This window comes from Pelobates fuscus, chromosome 5 (genome assembly GCF_036172605.1).
Source record: "Pelobates fuscus isolate aPelFus1 chromosome 5, aPelFus1.pri, whole genome shotgun sequence".
Lineage (NCBI taxonomy): Eukaryota > Metazoa > Chordata > Amphibia > Anura > Pelobatidae > Pelobates > Pelobates fuscus.
Genome location: NC_086321.1, coordinates 145,769,195 through 145,793,836, shown reverse-complemented (window position 1 = coordinate 145,793,836; position 24,642 = coordinate 145,769,195). Strand labels below are relative to the sequence as shown.

Below are 24,642 nucleotides of genomic sequence, written 5' to 3'. Positions count from 1 at the left end.
CCTGGTGGCATCATCCATTATGGACTGTAGAGGCAATATAGTTTATGGAGAGATTAATTGGGAAAGAATTATAGTAGTCAATGTGAGAAATTACAAGAACATGAACCAGCTGCTTAGCATCCTGTGTAAGAAAGGGTGCATATGGGCAACGTTTTTCTATTTTTTTAATGGTGAAATTGGCAGGATTTGGTGACTGGAAATGTGGTGTAAAGGTGATTCAAATAGAACACCAAGATAGAGAGCTTACAAGGACGAGCTGATGCACATCCCATCAACTTGCAGGAAGGGCAACAGGGGATGATTATTGTTATAGGTAGGGAAGATGGGATTCTCCGTTTCAGACAGATTGAGTTTTAGAAATCAAGATGCCATCCAATCTGAGACCGAAAATATTCAACTGGAAACTCATTCTAGAACAGCAGGAGAGAGATTAAGGGAGAATATATATATATATATATATATATATATATATATATATATATATATATATATATATATATATATATATATATATATATATATATAGATATAGATATATATATATTGATGTCATAGACCTACAGGTGGCAGTGGAATCAAAAAGAATACATTGTTTTAAAAAAATAATAATTTAGGCTTCAAATTATTTATTCTATTTAAGAGTGGCAGTATAAAGAGCAAACAGAAGGCTACCAAGGACAGAGCCTTTGGGGACTTCAACTGAGAGAGGATGTGGGGAGCAGAAAGTACCAGAAAAGTAGGCACTGAAATTGTTGAGACAGAGTGCGAAAACCATGAAAGGACAGTGTCACGAAGGCCAAGAGTGTGAAAAGTTAGAGGAAGTTAGTTGAGAAAGTATGTCAGACGGTTACAGACTGACATGTTTCAGAAGCTTTAACCCCTTAAGGAGCAAACTTCTGGAATAAAAGGGAATCATGACATGTCACACATGTCATGTGTCCTTAAGGGGTTAAAGAGAAAAGCAGTAGAGATATAGGAAGGTGGTAAGATGGGTCAAGAGAGAGCTTTTTTTTTTTTTTTTTTTAGGACGAGTTTAGACAATAGCACGTTTAAGGAGAGCAGTTGAAGATGCATGTAAAGGATAGAACAAGACAAAGGGAAATAACATAAGAGAGTATGGGATCAATGGGACAGGTGATGAGGTGAGAGGAAAGGAGAAATGCAGGCACCTCCTGCTCAGTAGCTGGTGAAAACCTCTAAATCGTAGGAGAGTCACAGTCCAAGTCAGAATGAGAGAGAAGTGAAGGGGGGAGAATTCTTCTCTTAACTGATGATTTGTAATGAAAAAAGATTCACAAGGTGCGAGATGTCCTCCAGCAGAGTTCAGCTGATGGGAGCATCTTTGTAGGTAGCAGGTTGACTTACTGTGCCATGGTTAGAGGAGTGTCCGTCTGGAGGTGTATGTTTTGAGTTGAGCGGAGATGCTTTGTCTAGTGTACAGTTGAAGGTACAGGAAAGGAGAGATGGACAAGAGTTGAAAATAGAGAACAGCTGGCAGTTGCTAAAGTTTGAGAGAATTAAATGGACACTACAGACGCCAAAACAACTTGAGCTTGAAAAAAGCCAGTTTCGGTGTTTAGATCATGCTCCTGCAGTCTCACTGCTCAATTCTCTGCAATTAAAAAGTTAAATCACTTTGCTTATACAGCCCTAGTCACACCTCCCCTGGCATGAGACTTGCACTGCCGCCCTCATCACATCCTGAAATTTAACCTAGATATCCTAGGTTCCTTTATTGCATAGTCTGTTTAATCTAGAATTTCTTATCTCCTGCTCTGTTAATAGCCTTCTACAGCTGCAGGAGCCTCCTGTTTGTGATTAAAATTACATTTACAGTAAATAATTTCTAAAGCAAGTTAGCATCTGATAAAAATTTGATTCATTTTCAATCATGCAGGCCATTTTTTATCATGCAGGCTGTGTGAGTCTCAGCGAGGGGAGATGTTGCTAGGGCAGCATATACAGAGACAAAAGTGATTTAACTCCAAAATGACAGAGAATTCAACAGTGAGACTGCAGGGATGTATACACTAAAACTACTTCATTAGGCGTAAGTTGTTTTGATGCCTATAGTGTTGCTTTAAGGTTTCCCCTTTGTTGAGGGTTATGCTGAGGTTGTTCGGTGACGGGGCTCTTGAGAACAAAACAGAGGTGTTGATCTGAGAAAAGAAATTGTCAGAAATCCGTTTGGGAGAAGTAACCCATTTGCATAGTGTGTATGTGTTGCGTGTTATCGGGTGCCAGACGAATGATGTACAGCTATCTTTACATGATATAGATATATATCTACCTATAGATGTGTGCCGAAGTAATTTTACCTGCGCCACTATTAACACCATAAATACATTTGAAGTCTCAGGTAGAACTTAATTGTGCACTAGTTTAGACTATTAGTGCTAGGCAGCACTACTTGACTCTAGTCATTTGGATAGCAACATCCTGATATTTTCCTTGTGAAGCATAGTACTCAGTGCACCTTTCTTTCAATGTTTAAGCCTCTGTTTGTTAGAGCATAGTTGTATCCACACGAGAATACCTCAGGATGATGATAAATATTCCAGATATGCACTCTGCCAATATGCAGATAAATTGGGATTCTTTCTCCTCCATCCTTCAACTCCTATGACCTCTCCTGCCTCCTCTGACATTTGGCTTAAATTGTCATATGTGTCACATGACTTGTAAGGGCAGACCATTTTCCTGTAGCGTCTGTCCTCACAAACTCCAGGAACTTAAACATCTAGTCACCTAACCTTTTTTTACCCACACGGTAAAGGAAGTCTATCCAGCAGTGAAATGTGTGTTTGAATTCCATGTATAATGTAGTATCCATTCCATTCTCTGAATCTATTATCTCTTTCAATTTTTGTATTTGTGTATAATTCAGAAACCTCTGGGTTATAGCTATATTATTCAAACTTTGTGGAATATAGAAACATAGAATGTGACGGCAGATAAGAACCATTCGGCCCATCTAGTCTGCCCAGTTTTCTAAATACTTTCATTAGTCCCTGGCCTTATCTTATAGTTGGGATAGCCTTATGCCTATCCCACGCATGCTTAAACTCCATTACTGTGTTAACCTCTACCACTTCAACTGGAAGGCTATTCCATGCATCCACTACCCTCTCAGTAAAGTAATACTTCCTGATATTATTTTTAAACCTTTGTCCCTCTAATTTAAGACTATGTCCTCTTGTTGTGGTAGAATATGAAGTCTTAAGCTATATTTGTCATGAATTTGCTCTTTAATCATTCCTTACTATTATATATTTAATTTTGTATGGGATGTCCTAGATGTGTTCTGTTATTCAAGCCTATTTTATTCCATAGCACTGCTAAAAGTTAAAAGATCACAATCTGTTTACACAGCTAAAAGGGCTGCTTTTTAGTTCTATTGATCTACGGGGCTCTGAAAACCCATTCCCCATCTCAGAATGGAATGGCATGCCCTCTTGTGGCTATATGTAAAAAGGAGAATCCCCTGCAGAGTTATTCACTAAATTGAGAATTGAAAGGGAAATTCAAATTCAAGGTTAAACTGGACGCATGGCCAACTTTTTTTCCATTTTGGCTATATTGGCCTTAAATTTGAAATTCACTGTGAATGTTTACTTTACTAATTAGCCCTTTTTTGTGAATGTTTTCTTTTATTGTCATGCATTATCAATCAAATGCGTGTACATTATTGGCTCAACAGTGAATTGAGAATGCAGTCTTGCAGGACTGAAAATTAAAAGATGCACATTCAATATAGTTAACAGCAGAGACTCGCAGGTCTCTTGGGAATAAGATGAACTTGCACAAAATTACAAAGAAACAATAATGAAACTTAACCTGGTTGTTTTCCAAACATAGCTTCGGCACCCAGTCACCTCACTATGTGCTAAGATTCTTAACATCAGTGTCTGGTATGTGCTGCCAATTAACCAGGTGGTGTATCCCAAACAGTGTGGGAAGGGAAATTTGGGGATGGGGTGGACAGGAGAGCATTCTGACGCAATGCATACATAAATAAGGGCTCTAGGTAAGGAATGACGAACTTGCGAGACTGATACCTGCTTATTGATATTGCACCAAAGGGTAATGCTGAACGTTAGAGCGGTGTTGTTTTGTTAAAAGGGAAAATAAAAATACAGTTTATTATAAACAAATGAAAATCCTTGCTTCTGTTAGAATTGTTATACAACATTGTACGAAGGTGACCTTTCCAAAGTTAAATACACTTTATTTTTCTTGGACTTTATATACCCCTGTGCCATGCTGAAGCATTAACCATGCCTGCAGGATAGCAGTGCTGCTGACCTAAACCATACAATGGGTGTGCACATACTCATTCTGTAATTAGTGGAGAACCAGGAAATGTGAAGGAGGCTAGCAATGTTCTTGTTAGATTCACAGCTTGAAATGGAAAAACAAAATATCTGAGGGGGGTCAAAATTTTTAATGTAAATTTAATTCTAACATATATAATGGGTGCATACCAGTGGAAAAGCCAGGCATTAGCCTCGTGCATTTCTGTCTACAAGTAACCCTTGCTCATAAAGATGCTTGAAATCCTTGAGCATCCAAAGGTCAAATTTGGGGTTTTCATCTAGTTTGCATTCCTATTTGAGTATTGAGTATAGGGGGGAAGCAAAACATGCAGATAAAGAACCAAAACTGCCCCAGATAATTATAAAATTAATGATGGAAGAAAGACTACAAGCGCCTAGAGAACAATGGAGTTCTAGGTTTCTAATTTTTATCTAAAGAGTAGGCAGATGCGGGATATACTTAATTTTGAGTAAACCGATTTCATTTTTTTGGCAGGGGGGGTGAGAAATGTTTTAAAAAAAAAAAAAAAACTTTTGTCTAGATTTTCTGGTGGCCCATTGACAATTAAAACATCGAATTACATTATGCCAATTCCTTTCTCATATTTTGTAAATGTAGTATGCATGTTTTCGTCGTCATTGTCATTATATAATTATGTTGAAAGTCTGGTACAATATTTGGCTATGAAATGTAATTCTACTTTTTCATTTTATCTCAGGGAGGAGCTTCCGTTGAAGGCACCACATGGTAAAATAAATGGACAGCCAAAGGGTTTATCGAGACTTGGATCCACCTCCAGTTCACAAGGCACCACAGTTGTAAGCCCTTCCAGGCACTCAAGTGTCAAGAAGGTATCAGGAGTTGGTGGCACGACTTATGAAATATCTGTGTAGTGTGAGCTGCCAACAACACTGTGAGGACTGCAGTCATAAACCAATAAAGAACAACGTACAAAGCTAATGGCGTGATTCCGTTGGTAGGTCTGATTGGACAGATTAAACTCAGTCAACGGAAGTCTTAATGTTGCAGACTGAAATACAATAGTAGTTTTTGAAGTGTTTTCACATAAGGACATCACTTGGCATTGCCGAAGAAAAGAGGAAAACAAAAAATCAGAAGCCATTGTACGTGTGTCTGTCCAAACCAACTACAACAGCAGCAAAAAGCAAACATTGTTTTAAAAAAAGATATGATGAGAGAGAAACGGGACTGTTTTAACTTTTTATTTTTTATTATTATTATTATTATTACTTTGGTTGGGGTGTTGCAGGTTGTGTGAGGAATTGGCTTGGTTGTAAACCCCTACTCTTGCAGAGCTAAATCTCAGGAGCTGGAGACTGGAACCATATACCCCTTCTTTTCCTTTGTTTCTTCCACCCCCCCCTTTCAATTTTTTATTTTTCTTACCAAAAGTGTGGTGCTAGCTCTGCATTCCTTATGCTCGAGTAGCCTTTCCTTCTCTGCATTGTAATGCTTTTTTTCTTTAGAGTTGCGTGGTGTGTTTTGTGTGTACATGTGTCTGCATATGCGTTGTGTGTGTATGTGTGCGCGTGCGTGTTTAACATTCTTGCAAAATCCTGCAGAAAGATGTTCTCTAAAACCCATTATGAACAACATAAAATCTGTCACAAAAAGACATTGGTTATAAGACTTGTCTAAGTTATTAATCTCAAGAGTTTAGGCTAAGAATAGAAACGAGAACATTGTTGTATATGGTTACAGGTTTCATTTTTTTTTTTTTTTTTTCAACTATCCTGAAGTTCCCAATTTAGTGAATACGTCCTCCGTATTATAACTTTCTGCATCTCTCATATTTAAAGTTACATCCTCTTCTTGCTCCTGAAGAGTTTGAGTCCTGCACTGGTTTTGAATACAGACATATGTCTTGGAGGGGGAACTGTCACTTCCCTGGATTTTAATATTCTGTTTATCTCTAACATTTAGCAAATATGTGTTTTGTGAGTTCTGTAAAATAAAACTTAAATGTAAAAATTCACCCTTTTATTTATTGTTTTAATTAGATTTTTAGTTTGTTTTTGTTTTTTTGTAGAAGAGGAGAAACTTTTCTGTTAACCCCCTCATTTGCATGGTGTGCCATACATTAAACAAAAATAAAGGCTAACACAGGTTATAGGTGATTTTTCAGTGTTCTATTGAATGGTATAATTTCCAGAGAAGTGACAATTCTGCTTTAAGCAACAGATATAGGACTTGCAGCAGTGTGTATGCATATACACATACATTATATATTTGCACAGATTTCTTCTCCTGCCAAAGAAAATTCTTCTATGCTTTGCTAACTCTAGACTGCATTGCAAACTTTTAAAACTCTGAACCTCATTTTGAAACACACAAATTTGGATTATGTAATTGCTTTGTTCAGTGTTTTATATAATTTTCAGCCGTCTTCTTTAGCAACCTGGGTTCTAGCATCAATAAACCTGCTTATCGGAGTATGTAATATAATATGATACATGCACAAACCTGGGTGGGGATATAGATTTTTTTTTTTTAACCAATATATAATAAATGCCAATACAATACAGCCATTTTGGGTTAAACCCCAAATGTTAAAATCAGTACTGTAATGATTATGGCGGTGGATTATGATCCTAGATATTAAAGGATCTCTATAAGGTCAGGAACACAAACATGTATTCCTGACCCTATAGTGTTAAAACCACCATCTAGCCCCTCTGGGCCCCACATGTCTCCATAAATATAGTAAAAATCTTACTGTATCCAAGCCTGAAGCAGTAAATCTGCATGCTGTTAGACTCAGAAAAACAAGCAGTCTGCTGACGTGGTAGCCTGATCCAATCACAGTGCTTCCCCATAGGATTGGCTGAGACTGACAAAGGGGCAGAGCCAGCATGATTCAAACACAGCTCTGGCCAATCAGCATCTCCTCATAGAGCTGAATTGAATCAATGAATCTCTATGAGGAAAGTTCAGTGTCTGCATGCAGAGGGAGGAGATACTGAATCACAGGATGCTGTGCACAGTGCTGCCCTGTGCTCTGCTGACAGCAGATCTGAGTGAATGGAGGCATATTATGCCTCCATCAACTCCGAAGTCCCTCTGGTTCACTCTGAGTGACTGCAACTGGAAGTGTTCCTAGCTTTCAATGAAAACACTGTATTTTCTCATAAAAGACGGTGTTTACATGAGAGAGTAAATAGTTCTCACTGAACAACCTCATTAAGCTGAAGTTGTTTAGGTGACCATAGTGTCCCTTTGATAATGTGTAATCATGTACTTTTTTTTGGGGGGGGGGGGGATTTTCTGGCTTGCACTTTGACATTGGGTCCAAATTCACAGCCCTCTTTAAATTCTGCAGAAGGCCCTTTTGTAACCGGTTTAAATATCCAGTTCATGCTGTTAGTCAGTATCAAGGGTTATATATTTAATAACTAGAAAAAAATAGCTTGTTGCATCCATTGACGCATTTAATACTGTCACTGTGCTAGAGAGGTGTGCAGTGCAAAGCACTATATCTGTTCACTGGGTTCAAGTATCACCTGGCAAGACTTGAATCCTTTATGTAACAGTGCAATTCAGAAATATCTTTAAGGAGTCTTATCCACAGTATGACTGTACATTACAAGTTTTATGTTTTTATATGAGCGCTTAGTATTAAACCATAAATAAAATAAATTTTATCCTTTTTAAAATGCTGCTTTGTGTCTGAAGTGAAAGTCTTAGTATAATGTAATCTTAATGGAGCATCCCTACTTCAATACATGCGGAAAGCTTATTTTCATATTTTTATCCAGAGTGTAAATATGTCCTCTATATTAAAACAGGGGAATTATATGTTTTGATGGAGTGGTTTAAAGTTTAAAAATAAAGTTACTCTGGGTTTTAAAACCCTTAAATAATAACTGTCTAAGACAGTCACATGCCTTAGTCTAGTCAGTGGCTACTTATATCATTCTATGCTCTGTTCTATTGGATTTATATATTGTTTGCTATTTTTAAACCATATAGAAAATCCTATTTGACCCCATCCTAAACTATAAAATAGGAATAGAAGCCTGCATTCAGTGTTATTTTTACCCTGTAATTCCCCTTTTAATTTGTGTTGTCTGTGTGTGCCGCCATTGCTTTCCAGGGTTAATTTTAAGTCCTTTTTTGGTTTTTTTCATCCCTAGATTTCATTATTTCCTAGAACTTTGTCTCCCAAGCAACTGGTACAATTTCCTGATAAACCAGTAAACTATACTGTGTTGGATTTAAAGCAGCTGGACCTCTTCAAGTGGCATTGCCGCTGGGGGTCCAGTAGCCGGGGGGAGGGCTGTCCCTTCATATAAGTCTTATTTCTAGTTGTAAAACCCAAGACCTGTTAAAATAGCACAAACTTTTGGTTAACTATTGGATTGTGAAATGACAGCAGCAACTCTTTAAACCAATGCTCCCAAATTGTTGTTTATTGGTTTTTGTTTATTTTTTGTTGTGTGTATAAAATAAGAGAAATTTATAAAGATGTGGACGTGTGTGTAGAAATAAATTAATTGCATTTATTGTACAATCGGTAAAGTCTATGAAAACAAGGCCAATGAATAGCTGATACATCATGCATGTGTAATATAAATAGATCAAGGAATGAGATCAGAAAAGAGCAAATCTTATTGCAAACAGTATTTATTTTTTTATTTTTTATGTAGTGAATTTTAACTATAACATGAAAGGCGCATTAGTTAACCGGACTAAATGGGAACCCCTAGCAAGACTGGCACACCAGGATGAAATGCGTGGTAATGGTGAGGATCTGGGCATACGTTAAACTATGTCAGCTTTGGCAGTGGTTCCTATTTTATTAGATTAACCAATGCTTGTTGGTTCTTTCATTTAGATCTGTTTCACTTATATATTACAGTTCTGCCATGTCTGTTGGTCACTCTCGCAAATACAACTGCAACATTACATATTGCAATTTCTATGACCTTTTCACACCTATTAATACGTTTAAAGGGACAAATACAAAATAAATATAAATAACAGTTTAGTAGATATACCCTAAATGAGAACTTGCATGCATTTAATTATGCTTTTTTTCTTCTTTTTTCATTGCGTTAAAACAGTTTGCAAAAACTGCAGACCTGTCTGTTGCCTTTGCAAGCACTCCCTTTTTAACCCCGCCAAGACTTTCTGTGGCTGTCCAATCAGACTGCAAAATGCAGTTCAATGAGAAGTCTTTGCAATGCATGTGTTCTGGGCAATTACTGTCTCTAAAATGAAGCCTCAGGGAGCTAAACAAACCAGGAAGTAACAGGACCAGATGTCTACTTAAAAAGCCAAGGGGGTGTAACTAGGTTAATTTATAAAAGTGACAATGTTTCTTGATCTGAACTTTTTGCAAAATGAAAAAGTAGGGGACATTCTTCATACATTAAGCTTTTCAGCAAACTAAAGTGCTTTAGGAGTATGGAGTGTCCCTTTAAACACTTTTAAAGTTTTGAGTGCAGAGATTTCACTTAATTTCATTTAAGCATTTCTATCAAAAATTATATATCCAGCAGGACAGTCAGTTTTCTTAATATCCTGCATTTGGGGACACCAAATAATTGTCCACAGTAAGTGCAACACAAGTGCGTCATTTAAACATGTCATTTAAGCAGAATGTTTCAAAAACACTATGCGTAGGGCCTGCCCCCAGTATGTTTTTTTCTATTTTACAAGTGTACCACTTTCCAAACAAAAATTGGTGAAACAGAAGACAAGATACAGTCATGCATTTCTTATATACCAGGTTTGAATTTTCCATGATTACTAAATGAGGCCAATAGCTCTTGCAGAACACCGCAAGGAGTAGCAATATTTTCACTTTTAAAATACTTAAAGGGAACCTCTAGGCCCCATTACAACTTTATTGGAAAGAAATTATGGTGCAATGATGTATCTGGTGCTGGTTTACCTTTCAAGGTTAAACCTTTTAACGCACGGCTTAACCCCAAAAGTTTTCTATTCAGCGCTGTTTAGCTCTGCCCCTGTCCTTCCGCTTTTCTCAGATTCTTCAAACAGGAAGCTTTGGACATAGGTAGTGTTGATTGGCTGAAAGCATCGGCTGATGCTTTAGGTCAGTGGTTCCCAACCCACTCCTCAGGTACCCCTAACAGGGGTATGGGGATTACCTAGTTGTGTCTATGGTGTTTTTAGAAAAAAAGGAGAAAAAAAAAAAACACATTAGACACAACAAAGTAATCCCTAAATCCTGGACTGGTAGGGAGTACTTGAGGACTGGGTTGGAAACCCCTGCTGTAGGTCAATCATCCCCATTCATAAAATACTGCTTGTATTTTTCTCAAGCCTTCTTTTTTTTAATGAATTGAAAGCAATTGATACACCTTACACCGTGGTTATTTCCCATTAAGGAAAATGTGCTGCACGAATGAATGTCAACACTATATAGTCTTACAGCATTTAAAAAAAATCTTTCCTTACTTCTGTTCGGGGTAAGGTTTATCAAAGCGTCATGAACAGGAAAATGGCACATTTGCTGTGGAGACTAATGTAATCAGGTACAATCATACTGTGATTTCTCCACTTTTCCCATCACAACACTGACATTGCACTCTGTATTACTGTATTCCACTTTGAGCCAGGAAACATGAATGTATAATACATACCGTACCTAATAACTCCATAAAATAGTTTACACCAGTTACACCAGCAGTGTCAAATGAGTCCTATTCTAAAATTTTAAAATCTCTTAAAGGAACACTATAGAGTCAGGAACACAAACCTGTATTCCTGACCCTATAGTGGTAAAAACACCATCTAACCTTCCTTCTTCCCCCATAAATATAGTAAAATCTTACCCAATTATTCTAGTCTGTTGGTGCTGGCTCAGCCCCTAATCTGACTCTTTGGCTGACTTTATCAAAAGTGATGATCTCAGCATTGGATTGACTGAGATTGTCAATTCTGATGATCTCTACCAGGGAGGTGGGCTGAGGGAGGAGCCAAACGCTGCCCTGGCCAATTAGTATCTCCTCATAGAGGAAGCACCTCTAGTAGCCCCAGGAAGCACCTCTAGTAGCCATCTGAGAAGTGGCCACTGGAGGTGTCCCTAAGCTGTAATGTAAACACTGCCTTTTCTCAGAAAATTCTGTATTTACTGCAAAAAAACCTGCATGGACTGACTATACTCCCCAGAACAACTACATTAAGCCTCACGTAAAGTGTCAAACAATCTATAACCTCCATTCCTGAGATTATTCATTCTCTCCCAAGTCATTGAAGTCTAAAAACATTAATTTGCGTCTGTTCTATCCATTAATAAGAAATGCAGTGTGAGGGTATATACAATTGCTTGGAAACTGGTGGCTGGGTTTATGAGCTCGTACAACACTTTGGCCAGCTTTTGATGGACCTAGGCCAGATGTTATGTTTTAGATGTAGCCTTTTCCGTGTTTAGTGCATGATAAGGCATAGTCTTGAAGTTGCATAAAATTTAGTCCTGCTTGAATTAAAGGTAATAAAGAGCTTACTAATGGGAGGCAAGGTGGTTGAATCATAAAACCATATACACACTATGACATAAAATGTGTATCTCTCTCATTATTATATATTCTTACATGCTTATTGTCTCATGAACTCTAGTCTGACTCGTTATGTGATGTAAAACTCAATATATATATATATTGGGTACAGGCAAGTTAATGAAGCTGGTTACGTGATACAGATCTTGCAAAAGTGTTGAAGAACAAGGCACAATCGCTAATTTAACACATACATCTAGTACTTTAGATTCTGTTTTCTTGATTATGTCCTTTACAAATAACTTCCGCCTCTAGAACTGTGGTCAAAGCTGTGTGCAGGTAATTTATTTAAAGTACATTGGTTATAGATTTTACTCCTTAAATACAGACCATGCCTCATGTCCATGTCATACTATGCATAAAGAATGAAATAGAGATCACTGGTAGGGGCCAACCTGAAAAACGGTTTCTGATTGAAAAGTGGCGACACTACCTCTCCAACTGCTGCTAATACTTGCCCTGTCTGACACATTGCGTATTCTGCGTGGCTGTTGTTTCTGCCATGCTCTTTACTTTTTTTCAAATATTTATACAGTCACTTGGCAGCGATCTTATTGCTGGATGGGTCTAGAACAGGGATGCCCATGAGGTAGGCACACCTAGCTGTTTTTGAATTACAGCTCCCATGATGCTTTGCAATCCAATACTAGCAAAGCATATGTTTGTATATGTACATAGCCCCTGAGGAAAATGAAATCCAAATCAGTCTTTGATTTCTGTGAGGAGGGCCTGTCAGGTGTCAATCTACGGTCACCTTGGCATCTACTTTTTAAAAACACTTTTTTTCCCCTCTGGTTTTATGGATTACTGATTTTACTTTTATATCTCTATATTTGTGTGTTCCAAGCAGAGAAATATAAACCTATTAAATTCCATAATATTCCTGGCAATGAATCTCTGTCAAAACAATTTTCCTAGTTTTTTTGTTGTTGTTATTTTTTGCAGTTTATGTACTCATCCAGTAGAGGGCAATATGTATGCTCTGGAGGTATACAATGGAAGCAAGTATCTCACAATAGTGCAGCATCTTCTATGGTAATAGAAGGGCCGTTAGTTTCATTTTACCACCAAAAGTAAAATAAATATATATAATATATATAAAAAAAAAAACCTGTAGGCAGTATTTGTCTTTCAAATTATGTTTAAAAAATGAAAGTTAACTTACTGATGCATTTAATATGTGCCGCACACTTTCTCTGCTGAGTGGCTGTGCTGCCTTGCATATTCTCTCCGCAGTAGAGATGGCACATTTTAATAAATGGGTAATAGCAGACTTGCTTACAAAATGTGAACACTCTAGATGGCCGTTTTGAGAAATCCGTATGCCCTGAATCAAGGGTTTATTCTTCGTGTGTATGTGTAAATATGAATTTGCATGAGCCAATTTAACTGTTGAAGCAAAATATTTATTTTATTTTCTCTGCAAAGAGCAGAAGGCTTATTTGTTTTTCAATACCTGTAATTAACCCAACCATGTAACTTCTTTCTGTATCTTTTTTTAAAATTTATAATGTTATGTGTTTCAGTTATTCCCAACAATAAATTTTTTTTTTAATTTTGTCTTTTATTTTATTGTTTCCTAAAAAAATAAATTAAAAAAATGTATATAAATAAAAATACTGCTGAATTACAATCCAATAAATGATGACAAAACTCTTTCAATTAACAAGAAACAGTATAGAGGTGGCGCTAAAGGGTCAAATAGGTGAATGGTGCAGCCAAACCCAAGTATATCACCACTATATATACTTAAAGAAAATACTGTACAACCAAAAAAGGTAAAAGCGCACACACACACCAAGGGGAGTTGTTACCTGAAATATGACAAATAATAGGCATCTCCTCCTTATACACAATGAGTAGATTCACTTATAGAAATCCCTATGCAAAAAATATAAACACAGAGAAGGACATAGTGCAACCTGTATATTATATACAATAGAAAGGGAAATTCTGAGATGAAATCACTCACACTTTGATGAGCCGTTTAAAAGTAGGCTCAGGCCTTATGCAGCTTTTATGTCACTTAAATGGGACATACGCATTTCTTTAAATCTTCAGGCAGGTTCCCCTTGAATCTCAATAGTCGTCAAGTTTGGAGTCAGGAGTATCAGGATAAATGATTTATTTAAAAAATAATAAGCAATAAAAAGCAATATTGCACAACGCGTTTCAACCAACTGTTAGTGGTCTTCCTCAGGTGCTCTTCTAGGTTACAATGGTGGTACAATTGTGGTATTTTCATTGTAACCTAGAAGAGCACCTGAGGAAGACCACTAACAGTTGGTTGAAATGCGTTGTGCAATATTGCTTTTTATTGCTTATTATTTTTTAAATAAATCATTTATCCTGATACTCCTGAATAAACTGGTATGTCCTGTGTAGGCCCCTACACTTTGCCGAAGATCTATGTCCATCATCTGTCCGTACTCCCACCCAGTGGCGTATTCTGGTTTTGTGCTGCCCTAGGCACAGGGCCGGTGCTAGGATTTTTAGTTACACAGGCGAAGATGCATTTTGGCGCCCCCAACCCTCATTAAAAAAAAAAAAAAAAAAAAAGCATCTTCACCTGTGTGTCTTTCCTCCCAAGCCACAGGCACCATTTTTCAGTCACACAGTCAAAGTCATACAGGTACACTGTCATACAAAGACAGAAATAATCATACAGACACATACAGTCAGAGACATACAAGCAGAGATATACATGCATATAAAGACATACATGCATACAGAGGCATACCGTCATACAGACACATGCATACAGAAACATACATACAAAGACATTCAGGCACATACATACAGACATACAGGCATGCAGACACATACAGAGGCATACAAAGACATACAGGCATACAGAGGCATACCGTCATACAGACACATACAGAGGCATACCGTCATACAGACACATACAGAGGCATACCGTCATACAGACACATACAGAGGCATACCGTCATACAAAGACATACAGGCATACAGAGACACACACATACGTACATACAGAGACATATATACAGACATTCAGAGACAAACATACATCCAGTTACATACAGAAACATATGTACAAGACATACAGACACATACATACATACAGAGACATACCGTCATACAGATACATACATTCAGACAGGCTTACAGAAAAATACACACACACACACACACACACACACACACACAAACACATACTCGAACACACACACACAAACTCACAGACACATACTCGAACACACACACACTCACATGCACACACACACACACACACTCGCATGCACACACAGTAATTAATTATCTAAATTAAATTTAAATTTCCCACCCAGCCTCCCTACCTGGAGAGCTGGCGTGGGTCTTTCATTGGTGGTCCAGTGGGGCTGCTGGGAGGCGTCCGGCTGAACTGGATTGCGAGGTGGCGAGGGAGCTCTGATCTCTCTGACCGGCTCCCTCGCAGGCTGTTTTCTGATGCCGCGGGAGCCGGAATATGACGTCATATTCCGGCTCCCGCGGCATCAGCAAAAGGCTCGCGAGGGAGCCGGTCAGAGCTCCCTCGCCGCCTCCTAATCCACTTCAGCCGCACGCCGCGCCGCTCCGGGGATCCAGGAGGTGACCAGGCAGGAGGGAGCACTTCCCTCCTGCCGGTCACTGGAATTTTGCGCCCCCAGAGCCGGTGCGCCCTAAGGCGGCCGCCTGTGCCGCCTTATGGACGCGCCGGCCCTGCCTAGGCATGACAAAACTCAGGCCCCACCCCTCCCCCCCTCCAAATTTCCCTTCCTGACAGACACACGCCCTCACTGATGCATGCACTGACATACACTCAGATACAGTCATTGTCACAGACACTCACAATCACTGACAGACACGGATTCAGCGACAGAGACTTGCACACTCACTGACAGAAATGCATAAAAACTCAGTGTCAGAGACACGCACACTCACAAATAGACAAACATATACAACACTCACTGAAAGACATCTATACATTTAGTGTCAGACACACATTGACTGACAGACACACTCTCAGTGACAGATACAAACTGACAGACACACACTCACTGACAAACACATACACTCTGTGACACACACTCTCACTGACACACACTTAATAAAATTCAAGTTTAATCTACCCAGCCTCCCTACATTTGGGAGTGCTTGACTGGATTCTTCCTTGTGGTCCAGTGGGGCTTGCTGCAGCTCGTCTGGTGGTGAGGGAGCTCTGATCCTCCTACTCGGCTCCCTTGCCCGCCTCTTCGTGATGGCTGGACCGGAGTGACGTCATTCCGGCTCCAGCATCACTACAGTGCGTGCATGGGAACTGAGCAGGGGAGAGTGCTATTTTGCCACCCACCTCACGCATAAGGTAGATACATGTATTGGTGGGGACCTAAGGTGACCAGCCGGCCAGCTCCTGGGTCCCCCAGGACTAGAGGCTGGCAAGGAATTTGCCACCCACCTGAAAGCGCCGCCCAAGGCAAATGCCTTGTCCGCTTCGCAGTAGATACACCACTGCTCCCACCTCTGATGCTCGCCTTCCTGTCTTCTCTAGACTCTAGGGCTGCACTGTTCCTGTGGAACTCCCTTCCTTTCTTTTAGACTTTCACCCACTTTCATTCCTTAAAAAAAAAATTAAAAAAAAATCATTGAAAACTCACTTCAGGAAAGCAGGTCAATTAAACTTAACAGCTTTCCTTCCCCACACCCTGATTCCTCTCCTGCAACTATTATAAAAACAAAACAAAGCACCAAGCACCCAGTGAATACTTTGCTAGCAATCTGCTTTTCTACCCCCTACCCTTGTGTCACTTTACCCCATTCGCCCTAGGATATAAGCTCATTGAGTTGGACCCTCAACCCTTCTGTTCCTGTGCGTCCAACTTGTCTGGTTACAATTGTGTTTGTTAGTCCACCCATTGTAGGGCCCTAAGGAATTTGATGCTTAATAAATAATATGCAAAGCATATGCACTGTCAACTAGGTCATTTGCATGCCTTAATGACAATTAGTAAGATGCATTTAGGGGGGCGGGGCCAAGCAGCCGAGCTGAATGGTCGCACATTCTCTGAGCTCCTACCACGGCACCCACAAATAAACCACAAAAGACCCTAAAATCGAGCTATCCGCAACTGGGGAACCCCCCACGAGACATAAAACTTAATATGGGTCGCAAATCTAAAAAGATTAAGCCTGATAAGCCTCGGATGGGCTTAGATATCGGAGACATGCTGCGGCAGGCGAGCGGAACGACAAGGCCAAAGATGGCCGACCACCCGGCACTGTATTCTGACCTCTCAGATGATCTGTCCCCTGATGAGGAGAACGAGTATCCCCCTACGAACCCAAGGGCAATACACAGGCACAGTGAGCAAGACGGGACACCAGTGACAGCAGCAGTGCTGAAGGCTCTCCTGGCGGATGTCCAGAAGAGCATCCAAGCAGACGTCGCCTTGCTCCGCACGGACCTGCAAGGCCTTACGGGCAGGCTAGCAGTAGTGGAGGCCTCGTCCGACAGCCAAGCCCAACAGATAACCGCACTACAGGAGGCGGTCAGGGGACTCCAGCGACACAGCGAGCAGTCGGAGCGCCGCTTCTCCGCCTTCGAGGACTGGAAGAGGAAAAATAATATTAAAATTAGGGGCATCTTGGACGAAGTGCCGACAGCGGAACTACCGCACCTCCTAAGGCGCCTATTGGGCACTATCCTCAACCCACGACAAGGCAAACTAGTGGGTATAGAAGGATTCTTCCGGGTGCCAAAATCCCCACGAGCACCAGAAAAAGTGCCAAGAGACCTGGTCCTCCAACTGATGAGCGGGAAAGACAAAGCAGCGGTGATGGCGGCAGTTAGAAACCACACGCCATACAAATTCGAAGACATGTCTCTTACCTTCTTCCCGGGTCACTCCGACCGTTTACGTCACTCCTCCAGCAGAAGCAGATTCTATATCAGTGGCGGCAATTCCGCACCCTACAGTTCCAACATGGAGGAATCAAGTTCCAGATAAGGGACCTCGAGGAGGCAAAGGCCGCACTGCCCACTCTTAACTTGCCCCCTGACGCTCTGACACCGGCTGGGGCAGGAGCGGCGACCCGCACTCCACACCAGTGGAATCTGGAAACGGTGATCCCCTTCTCCCCCAGACGCCTAAACAAGGGAGGACACACAGCAGCCACCACCTGAAGACACAGCTGTCCGATGCCAGGTCCACAAACACTGCCTAGGGCAGCAGCGAACTTTTCTGACTCCTCTGAACTTTACTGACTCCTTTGTTCATCCGTTATATTTCACTTTTTACAAGTTTTGGTTTTAGCATAGATAGAGCATACACCTATGGGAGCTCACTCATATACACATATATAGCGTACCCAAAGCTCGACAGGCTACCTTGAGCCGCACACGTCCCCCCCCCCACAAGCCTCTGGCACCCGGTAAACGCAAAATACCTCCCTGATTAGCGCTGGGGGCACACAACAGTGTACCATGCAACATCTCTGCACCCGAGTTAGAACCAGGGCACAGCACTCCAGTGACAAATACTAGGGTATGGAGACCGACAGCCAGCAAGGAATCATTACACATAGCCTGCTACACATAATTCTCTACCATAGCGATACCAAAAAATTTAAAATGTGCTATAAATATGCAATTTATGCCAATGTTGTTCTTTGAATGTTCCTCAAACGTTTGGTATAGCTATTGTGGCATACCGAATTTATCTGTTAATATGTGCACAACATAAATAAAGAATTAAAAAAAAAAAAAAAAAAGTAAGATGCATTTAGTATTTTTCAGTGACAGAGGTCCATACCAAACACTCGATGGCTCGAGGTTGTACTGCATGGCTGATACGTCCCCTGTCCTTCCTGGGGAAGTGTTACCAACTACTGACTAAACTAGTTCCTGTGAGCAGGGAAGCTAATACTGGAAAAATTTCCTTGGAGTGTTTCTCTCTCTCTCTCCCCTCCCCCCCCCCCCCCCCCGCCTATCGATCACACCGCCAGATTATTTTAACACAGGGCCCTTAGACCCCATATATTTTGATGCACTGCTTATTACAGCACTATTTATTGTAGTTTTAAATCGTACACCATGACCTTTGTGGTCTCATTGCACTAAATATTGCAGTGTTAAAATATTGAGAGCATGTTGTAACCTCCCCTAAGACTCAGTTTAATGCAATCCCAACAGATATTAGTGGTCTGGGCTAAACTTTAGGCCGGTGCCTGTAGGCGCAGAATTTTAAGAATCCCCTCGCTCCCCATCCAAAAATGCTAGGTAATGTGAGTTCAATTAAGTCTGAAAACATAATCTGACAACTTCATATGCATATACTACATATGTTCAAATTTCTACTTGTAATGTGTTTGAATCTGTGAGTGCATGCAGCGGTGTTAATGCATGTAGGGTTAAAGATGTTAGAAAAAGGTGCCATTTGTCACATAGGGTTAATGTCCGAATTCTATTACACAGGGCGTTTAGTTTTAAGAGGATTCAAAGCTAAAGATCACGATTAACCATAAGGCAACCCTAGGCAGCCACCCAGGGGCAAAGGGTTAGGCAGGGATTCCGGAACCATGAGTTTGGAATGTTGGGAAAAGGGGTGATTAAGGCATGTAAGAGTTTGAAAGGTTATTTGCAAAGTACTCACCCTCCTATGTCCTCCATAGTCCAGTCAGCTTCCTATGATTGATAATTGAACTACGGTTATACAGTGTGAATCAGTGTGTTGTCCATGTTCCTCTTGTAAGACACTTCCTGTGTGGGAGGCAGAGTGGGCAAATGAGAAATGATCTCTTCCATTTCCTGTCCAGCATCAAACACAAACGCAGTGCTGTCCCAGCTCTTACAGGGTCAAACTCTCTATAACTGTTCCTGCGGCTCTGCTATCAAGCATAGGAAGTGAACTAGACTACAGAAGACACTGGCAAAGGCTTACCTACCCCACAAGCCCACTTATGCTCCAAAAAGTCATGTTACACGTGCAGTAAATACTTACAGGACCGGTGCCAACTGACAAATGGGAAATCTGGCCCCATCTGTAGTGTTCATGTGTTTTTTTTAATAGTGTTATTGAAGGGGTGGGTGTAATTGTCTTAGTCTTTAATAGATCTTGCACTATATGTAAGGGTTATTTGGAGGGGCCACCATGGGCGTAGGAACCGGGGGGGATGGGGGGGACGCATCCCCCCCAGCAAATCATGCGGGGGGGACAGGTATGGGGAAATCCCCCCCAGCTCCGCCGCCCCCCCCCTGATGCTGCAGCCGCCCGAGCGCTCTGCAGAGAGCCTCAGGCGGCTGCAGCTTTGCCCGGGCTGGTGCGTCCATGAGAGCGCACCGCCCGGGCGCAGCATGAAGAGAGGAGCTGACAGGAGGGAAGCGCTCAGCGCTCCCTCCTGTCACTCCTTCACTGTAGCGTAGCCGAGCGCTGTATAGTCCGCCGGTACAGGGAGCATCTGTCTCCTGTACCCGGCCGGACTAACAGGAAGTGCACACTGAGTGTGCACTTCCTGTTAGTCCGCCGGGTACAGGAAACAAAAGCTACCTGTACCGGCGGACTATATAGCGCTCGGCCACGCTACATCATAGGTAGGGGAGGGAGGGAGAGAAAGAAACAGGAAGGGGGGGAGGGAGGAAGGGGAAATAAAGAAACAGGGAGGGAGGGAGGAAGGGGAAATAAAGAAACAGGGGGGGAAGGGGGGGAAATAAAGAAGCAGGGAGGGGGGGGAGAAAGAAGCAGGGAGGGAGGGGGGGGGGGAAAGAAGCAGGGAGGGAGGGAGGGGGGGAGAAAGAAGCAGGGAGGGAGGGAGGGGGGGAGAAAGAAGCAGGGAGGGAGGGGGGGAGAAAGAAGCAGGGAGGGAGGGGGGGGAGAAAGAAGCAGGGAGGGAGGGGGGGAGAAAGAAGCAGGGAGGGAGGGGGGGAGAAAGAAGCAGGGAGGGAGGGGGGGAGAAAGAAGCAGGGAGGGAGGGGGGGAGAAAGAAGCAGGGAGGGAGGGGGGGGAGAAAGAAGCAGGGAGGGAGGGGGGGAGAAAGAAGCAGGGAGGGAGGGGGGGGGAGAAAGAAGCAGGGAGGGAGGGGGGGGGAGAAAGAAGCAGGGAGGGAGGGGGGGGGAGAAAGAAGCAGGGAGGGAGGGGGGGGGAGAAAGAAGCAGGGAGGGAGGGGGGGAGAAAGAAGCAGGGAGGGAGGGGGGGGGAGAAAGAAGCAGGGAGGGAGGGGGGGGGAGAAAGAAGCAGGGAGGGAGGGGGGGGGAGAAAGAAGCAGGGAGGGAGGGGGGGGAGAAAGAAGCAGGGAGGGAGGGGGGGGAGAAAGAAGCAGGGAGGGAGGGGGGGAGAAAGAAGCAGGGAGGGAGGGGGGGGAGAAAGAAGCAGGGAGGGAGGGGGGGGAGAAAGAAGCAGGGAGGGAGGGGGGGGAGAAAGAAGCAGGGAGGGAGGGGGGGAGAAAGAAGCAGGGAGGGAGGGGGGGGAGAAAGAAGCAGGGAGGGAGGGGGGGAGAAAGAAGCAGGGAGGGAGGGGGGGAGAAAGAAGCAGGGAGGGAGGGGGGGAGAAAGAAGCAGGGAGGGAGGGGGGGAGAAAGAAGCAGGGAGGGAGGGGGGGAGAAAGAAGCAGGGAGGGAGGGGGGGAGAAGGAAGCAGGGAGGGAGGGGGGGAGAAGGAAGCAGGGAGGGAGGGGGGGAGAAGGAAGCAGGGAGGGAGGGGGGGGGGGAGAAGGAAGCAGGGAGGGAGGGGGGGGGGGAGAAGGAAGCAGGGAGGGGGGGGGGAGAAGGAAGCAGGGAGGGGGGGGGGAGAAGGAAGCCGGGAGGGAGGGGGGGGGAGAAGGAAGCAGGGAGGGAGGGGGGGGGGGAGAAGGAAGCAGGGAGGGAGGGGGGGGGGGAGAAGGAAGCAGGGAGGGAGGGGGGGGGAGAAAGAAGCAGGGAGGGAGGGGGGAGAAAGAAGCAGGGAGGGAGGGGGGGAGAAAGAAGCAGGGAGGGAGGGGGGGAGAAAGAAGCAGGGAGGGAGGGGGGGAGAAAGAAGCAGGGAGGGAGGGGGGGGAGAAAGAAGCAGGGAGGGAGGGGGGGGAGAAAGAAGCAGGGAGGGGGGGGAGAAAGAGTGACAAGGGAGGGAGAGAGATTGACATCCACCACACACACACACACACACAATCACACAATCATACCACCCTTACACACACAGAAACACACAATTCATCCTTACACACACTCAATGCACCCCGTGCACACACACACACACACACTCACACAATCATGCAACCTTACACACTCAATGCACCCCGTACATACACTCAATGCACCCCTTACAGACGCACACACTGCATCCCGTACATACACAGAATCACACCTTGCAGCCCTTACACATACAAACACAGATTCACACAATGCATTCCTTACACACATATCAGGACATCCCCTACACACTCCACCCCCTGTGAACAAACTCATTGGTGGAACATGAAGGTGGACCCTGGGATCCAGACCTTGAGCTGTGTAAAGGACCCCCAAAAAATGGAGCTGCTTCCCGTTCTCACAGAACATTGATTTTTGTGACCACAGTTACAAACAGCCTCCAGAGAGCCTGTTCTACACCAGACCAGTGGAGCCAGACTGCAGCTAGAGCCCATCATCATCCTCATCTGGTTGTAAGTAGGCAATCTAGCATATTATTCGTTGCACTAATCTCTAATTTACCTCACATTAAAGAAACACTATAGTCCCCAGAAGCACTGCAGCTTAGTGTAGTGGTTCTGGTGTCTATAGCCTGTCCCTGCAGGCCTTTTAATGTAGGCACTCCAGCACTGGCGTTAGTTAACATGGCAGAAAAATAATTGGAAAGGGTTAGAGGGGCTACTAATAAGGATAGGGGAGAGGGGTAGGTAGAAAAATAATTGGAAGGGTTTAGGGGGGCTACTAATATGGATGGGAGGAGGGGGTAGGTAGAAAAATTATTGGAAGGGGTTAGGGGAGTACTAATATGAATGGAAGAGGTAGAGTGGGTTCTAATATGCATGGAAGGGGTTAGGGGGGTACTAATATGCGTGGAAGGGGTAGGTGGAGTTCTTTTGTGCATGGAAGGGGTAGGGGTGGTTCTAATATTCATGGGAAGGGTAGGGGTGGTTCTAATCAGGAGGATCCCGGCGCTGTATCCGGGTAAGTAAAACCCCTTCCCTGTGGTGACCCTTTAATGTTGTTATTATTTAATCATTTATATAGCGACTGCAAATTCCGTAGCGCTGTACAATGGGATAAACAACTCCTAGTTTACGGAATAAGAATATACCCGGCGAGTAAAAATGCTATCCCCCCCAGATTTTTTTGGGTTCCTACGCCCATGGGGGCCACCTATAGAAGGTAACCTTCATGTCCAGCGTTAGTAAAACAGTTTGCAGCAAGTATTTTCTACTCACACAATACACATCTTTTGTGGCCTCCTGATTCTTGTGAGGTACCCAACTGTATCTAAGATTTAGCATTGAGCGTTCTTGTTATTAGCTCAACGGTTTCCAAGACCAGTGCTCTCTACCATTGCCAGCAACAGATCCAGACCCAGTGTGTTTTTTTTTTACTTGGGTCATAGAGTGATCTATCCTTACTGTAGTGTTAAAAAGAGACACTAGAGGCACCAAAACCCTGCCAGGGTTGTTTTGACTGCCACTATTCTGCCCAGAAAGGGAAGTCATGTCAGATTATATAGAAGCTTCTTAATATGTGGTATCATTGGAGGGACATTCATGCTATAGGTTTCCTATACTGCCATTGGAATCTGAACTATCAGGATCAAACAGTGACACTGCCATTTAAAGTGGTTATTGGAAGTAAAATCCTCACAGCCTTATGCAATCTCACACTTTGAAATATTGACCTTAAAACCAGAAAGGGAGGGGGAAGGGGACCCACAACTGTGTCCATGAGGGAGTGTTATATTATTATTATTATTATTATTGCCATTTATATAGCGCCAACAGATTCCGTAGCGCTTTACAATATTTTGAGAGGGGGGGGATGTAACAATAAATAAGACAATTACAAGAAAACTGACAGGAATAATAGGTTGAAGAGGACCCTGCTCAAATGAGCTTACAGTCTATAGGAGGTGGGGTATTAGAAACATTAGGATAGGAAATATCAAGTAGGAGTGAAGCAGAGCTGGAGGAGAGAGCAAAGCACTATTCCATAGGGACAGGTATGTAAGGGAGAGATTACTCTGGGAGGCCATACGCTTTCCTGAAGAGATGGGATTTAAGGCCCTTCTTAAATGATTGAAGACTAGGGGAGAGTCTGATGGCAGTAGGCAAGTTATTCCATAGGAGAGGAGCCGCCCGTGAGAAGTCCTGCAAGCGTGAGTTGGCCGTACGGGTGCGAGCAGCGGTCAGGAGGTGGTCGCGGGCAGAGCGGAGGGTACGAGGAGGGGCATACCTCTGGATCAGTGAAGAGATATAAGAGGGGCTGGAATTGTTCAGTGCTTTAAATGTATGGGTTAGCACTTTGAATTGACTCCTATAGGATACAGGGAGCCAATGTAAGGACTGGCAGAGGGGCGAGGTGTGAGAGGACCGACTGGATAGGAAAATCAGTCTAGCTGCAGCATTCATTACAGACTGTAGCGGGGCAGTACGGCTTTTGGGGAGACCAATCAGGAGAGGGTTACAGTAATCCATGCGGGAAATTACTAGAGCATGGACAAGCTCCTTGGTAGCATCTTGCGTAAGAAAGGGGCGGATGCGGGCTATGTTTTTGAGTTGGAACCTACAGGACTTGGCAACAAACTGGATGTGAGACTCAAAGGTGAGACCAGAGTCAAGTATGACGC

General features: G+C 42.9%; 1 protein-coding gene across 1 annotated transcript in view; it reads left to right on the top strand.

Annotated features, from left to right (window-relative positions):
* ZDHHC8 (zinc finger DHHC-type palmitoyltransferase 8) overlaps positions 1-6,408 on the top strand; it is a 101,705-nt gene extending 95,297 nt beyond the window's left edge. Inside the window, exon 11 of the mRNA XM_063454417.1 lies at positions 5,036-6,408. Coding sequence (XP_063310487.1) covers positions 5,036-5,210 — 175 coding nt within the window. The 3' untranslated portion in view covers positions 5,211-6,408. The remainder of the gene's footprint in view (positions 1-5,035) is intronic.
* Positions 6,409-24,642: the final 18,234 nt, after the last annotated feature.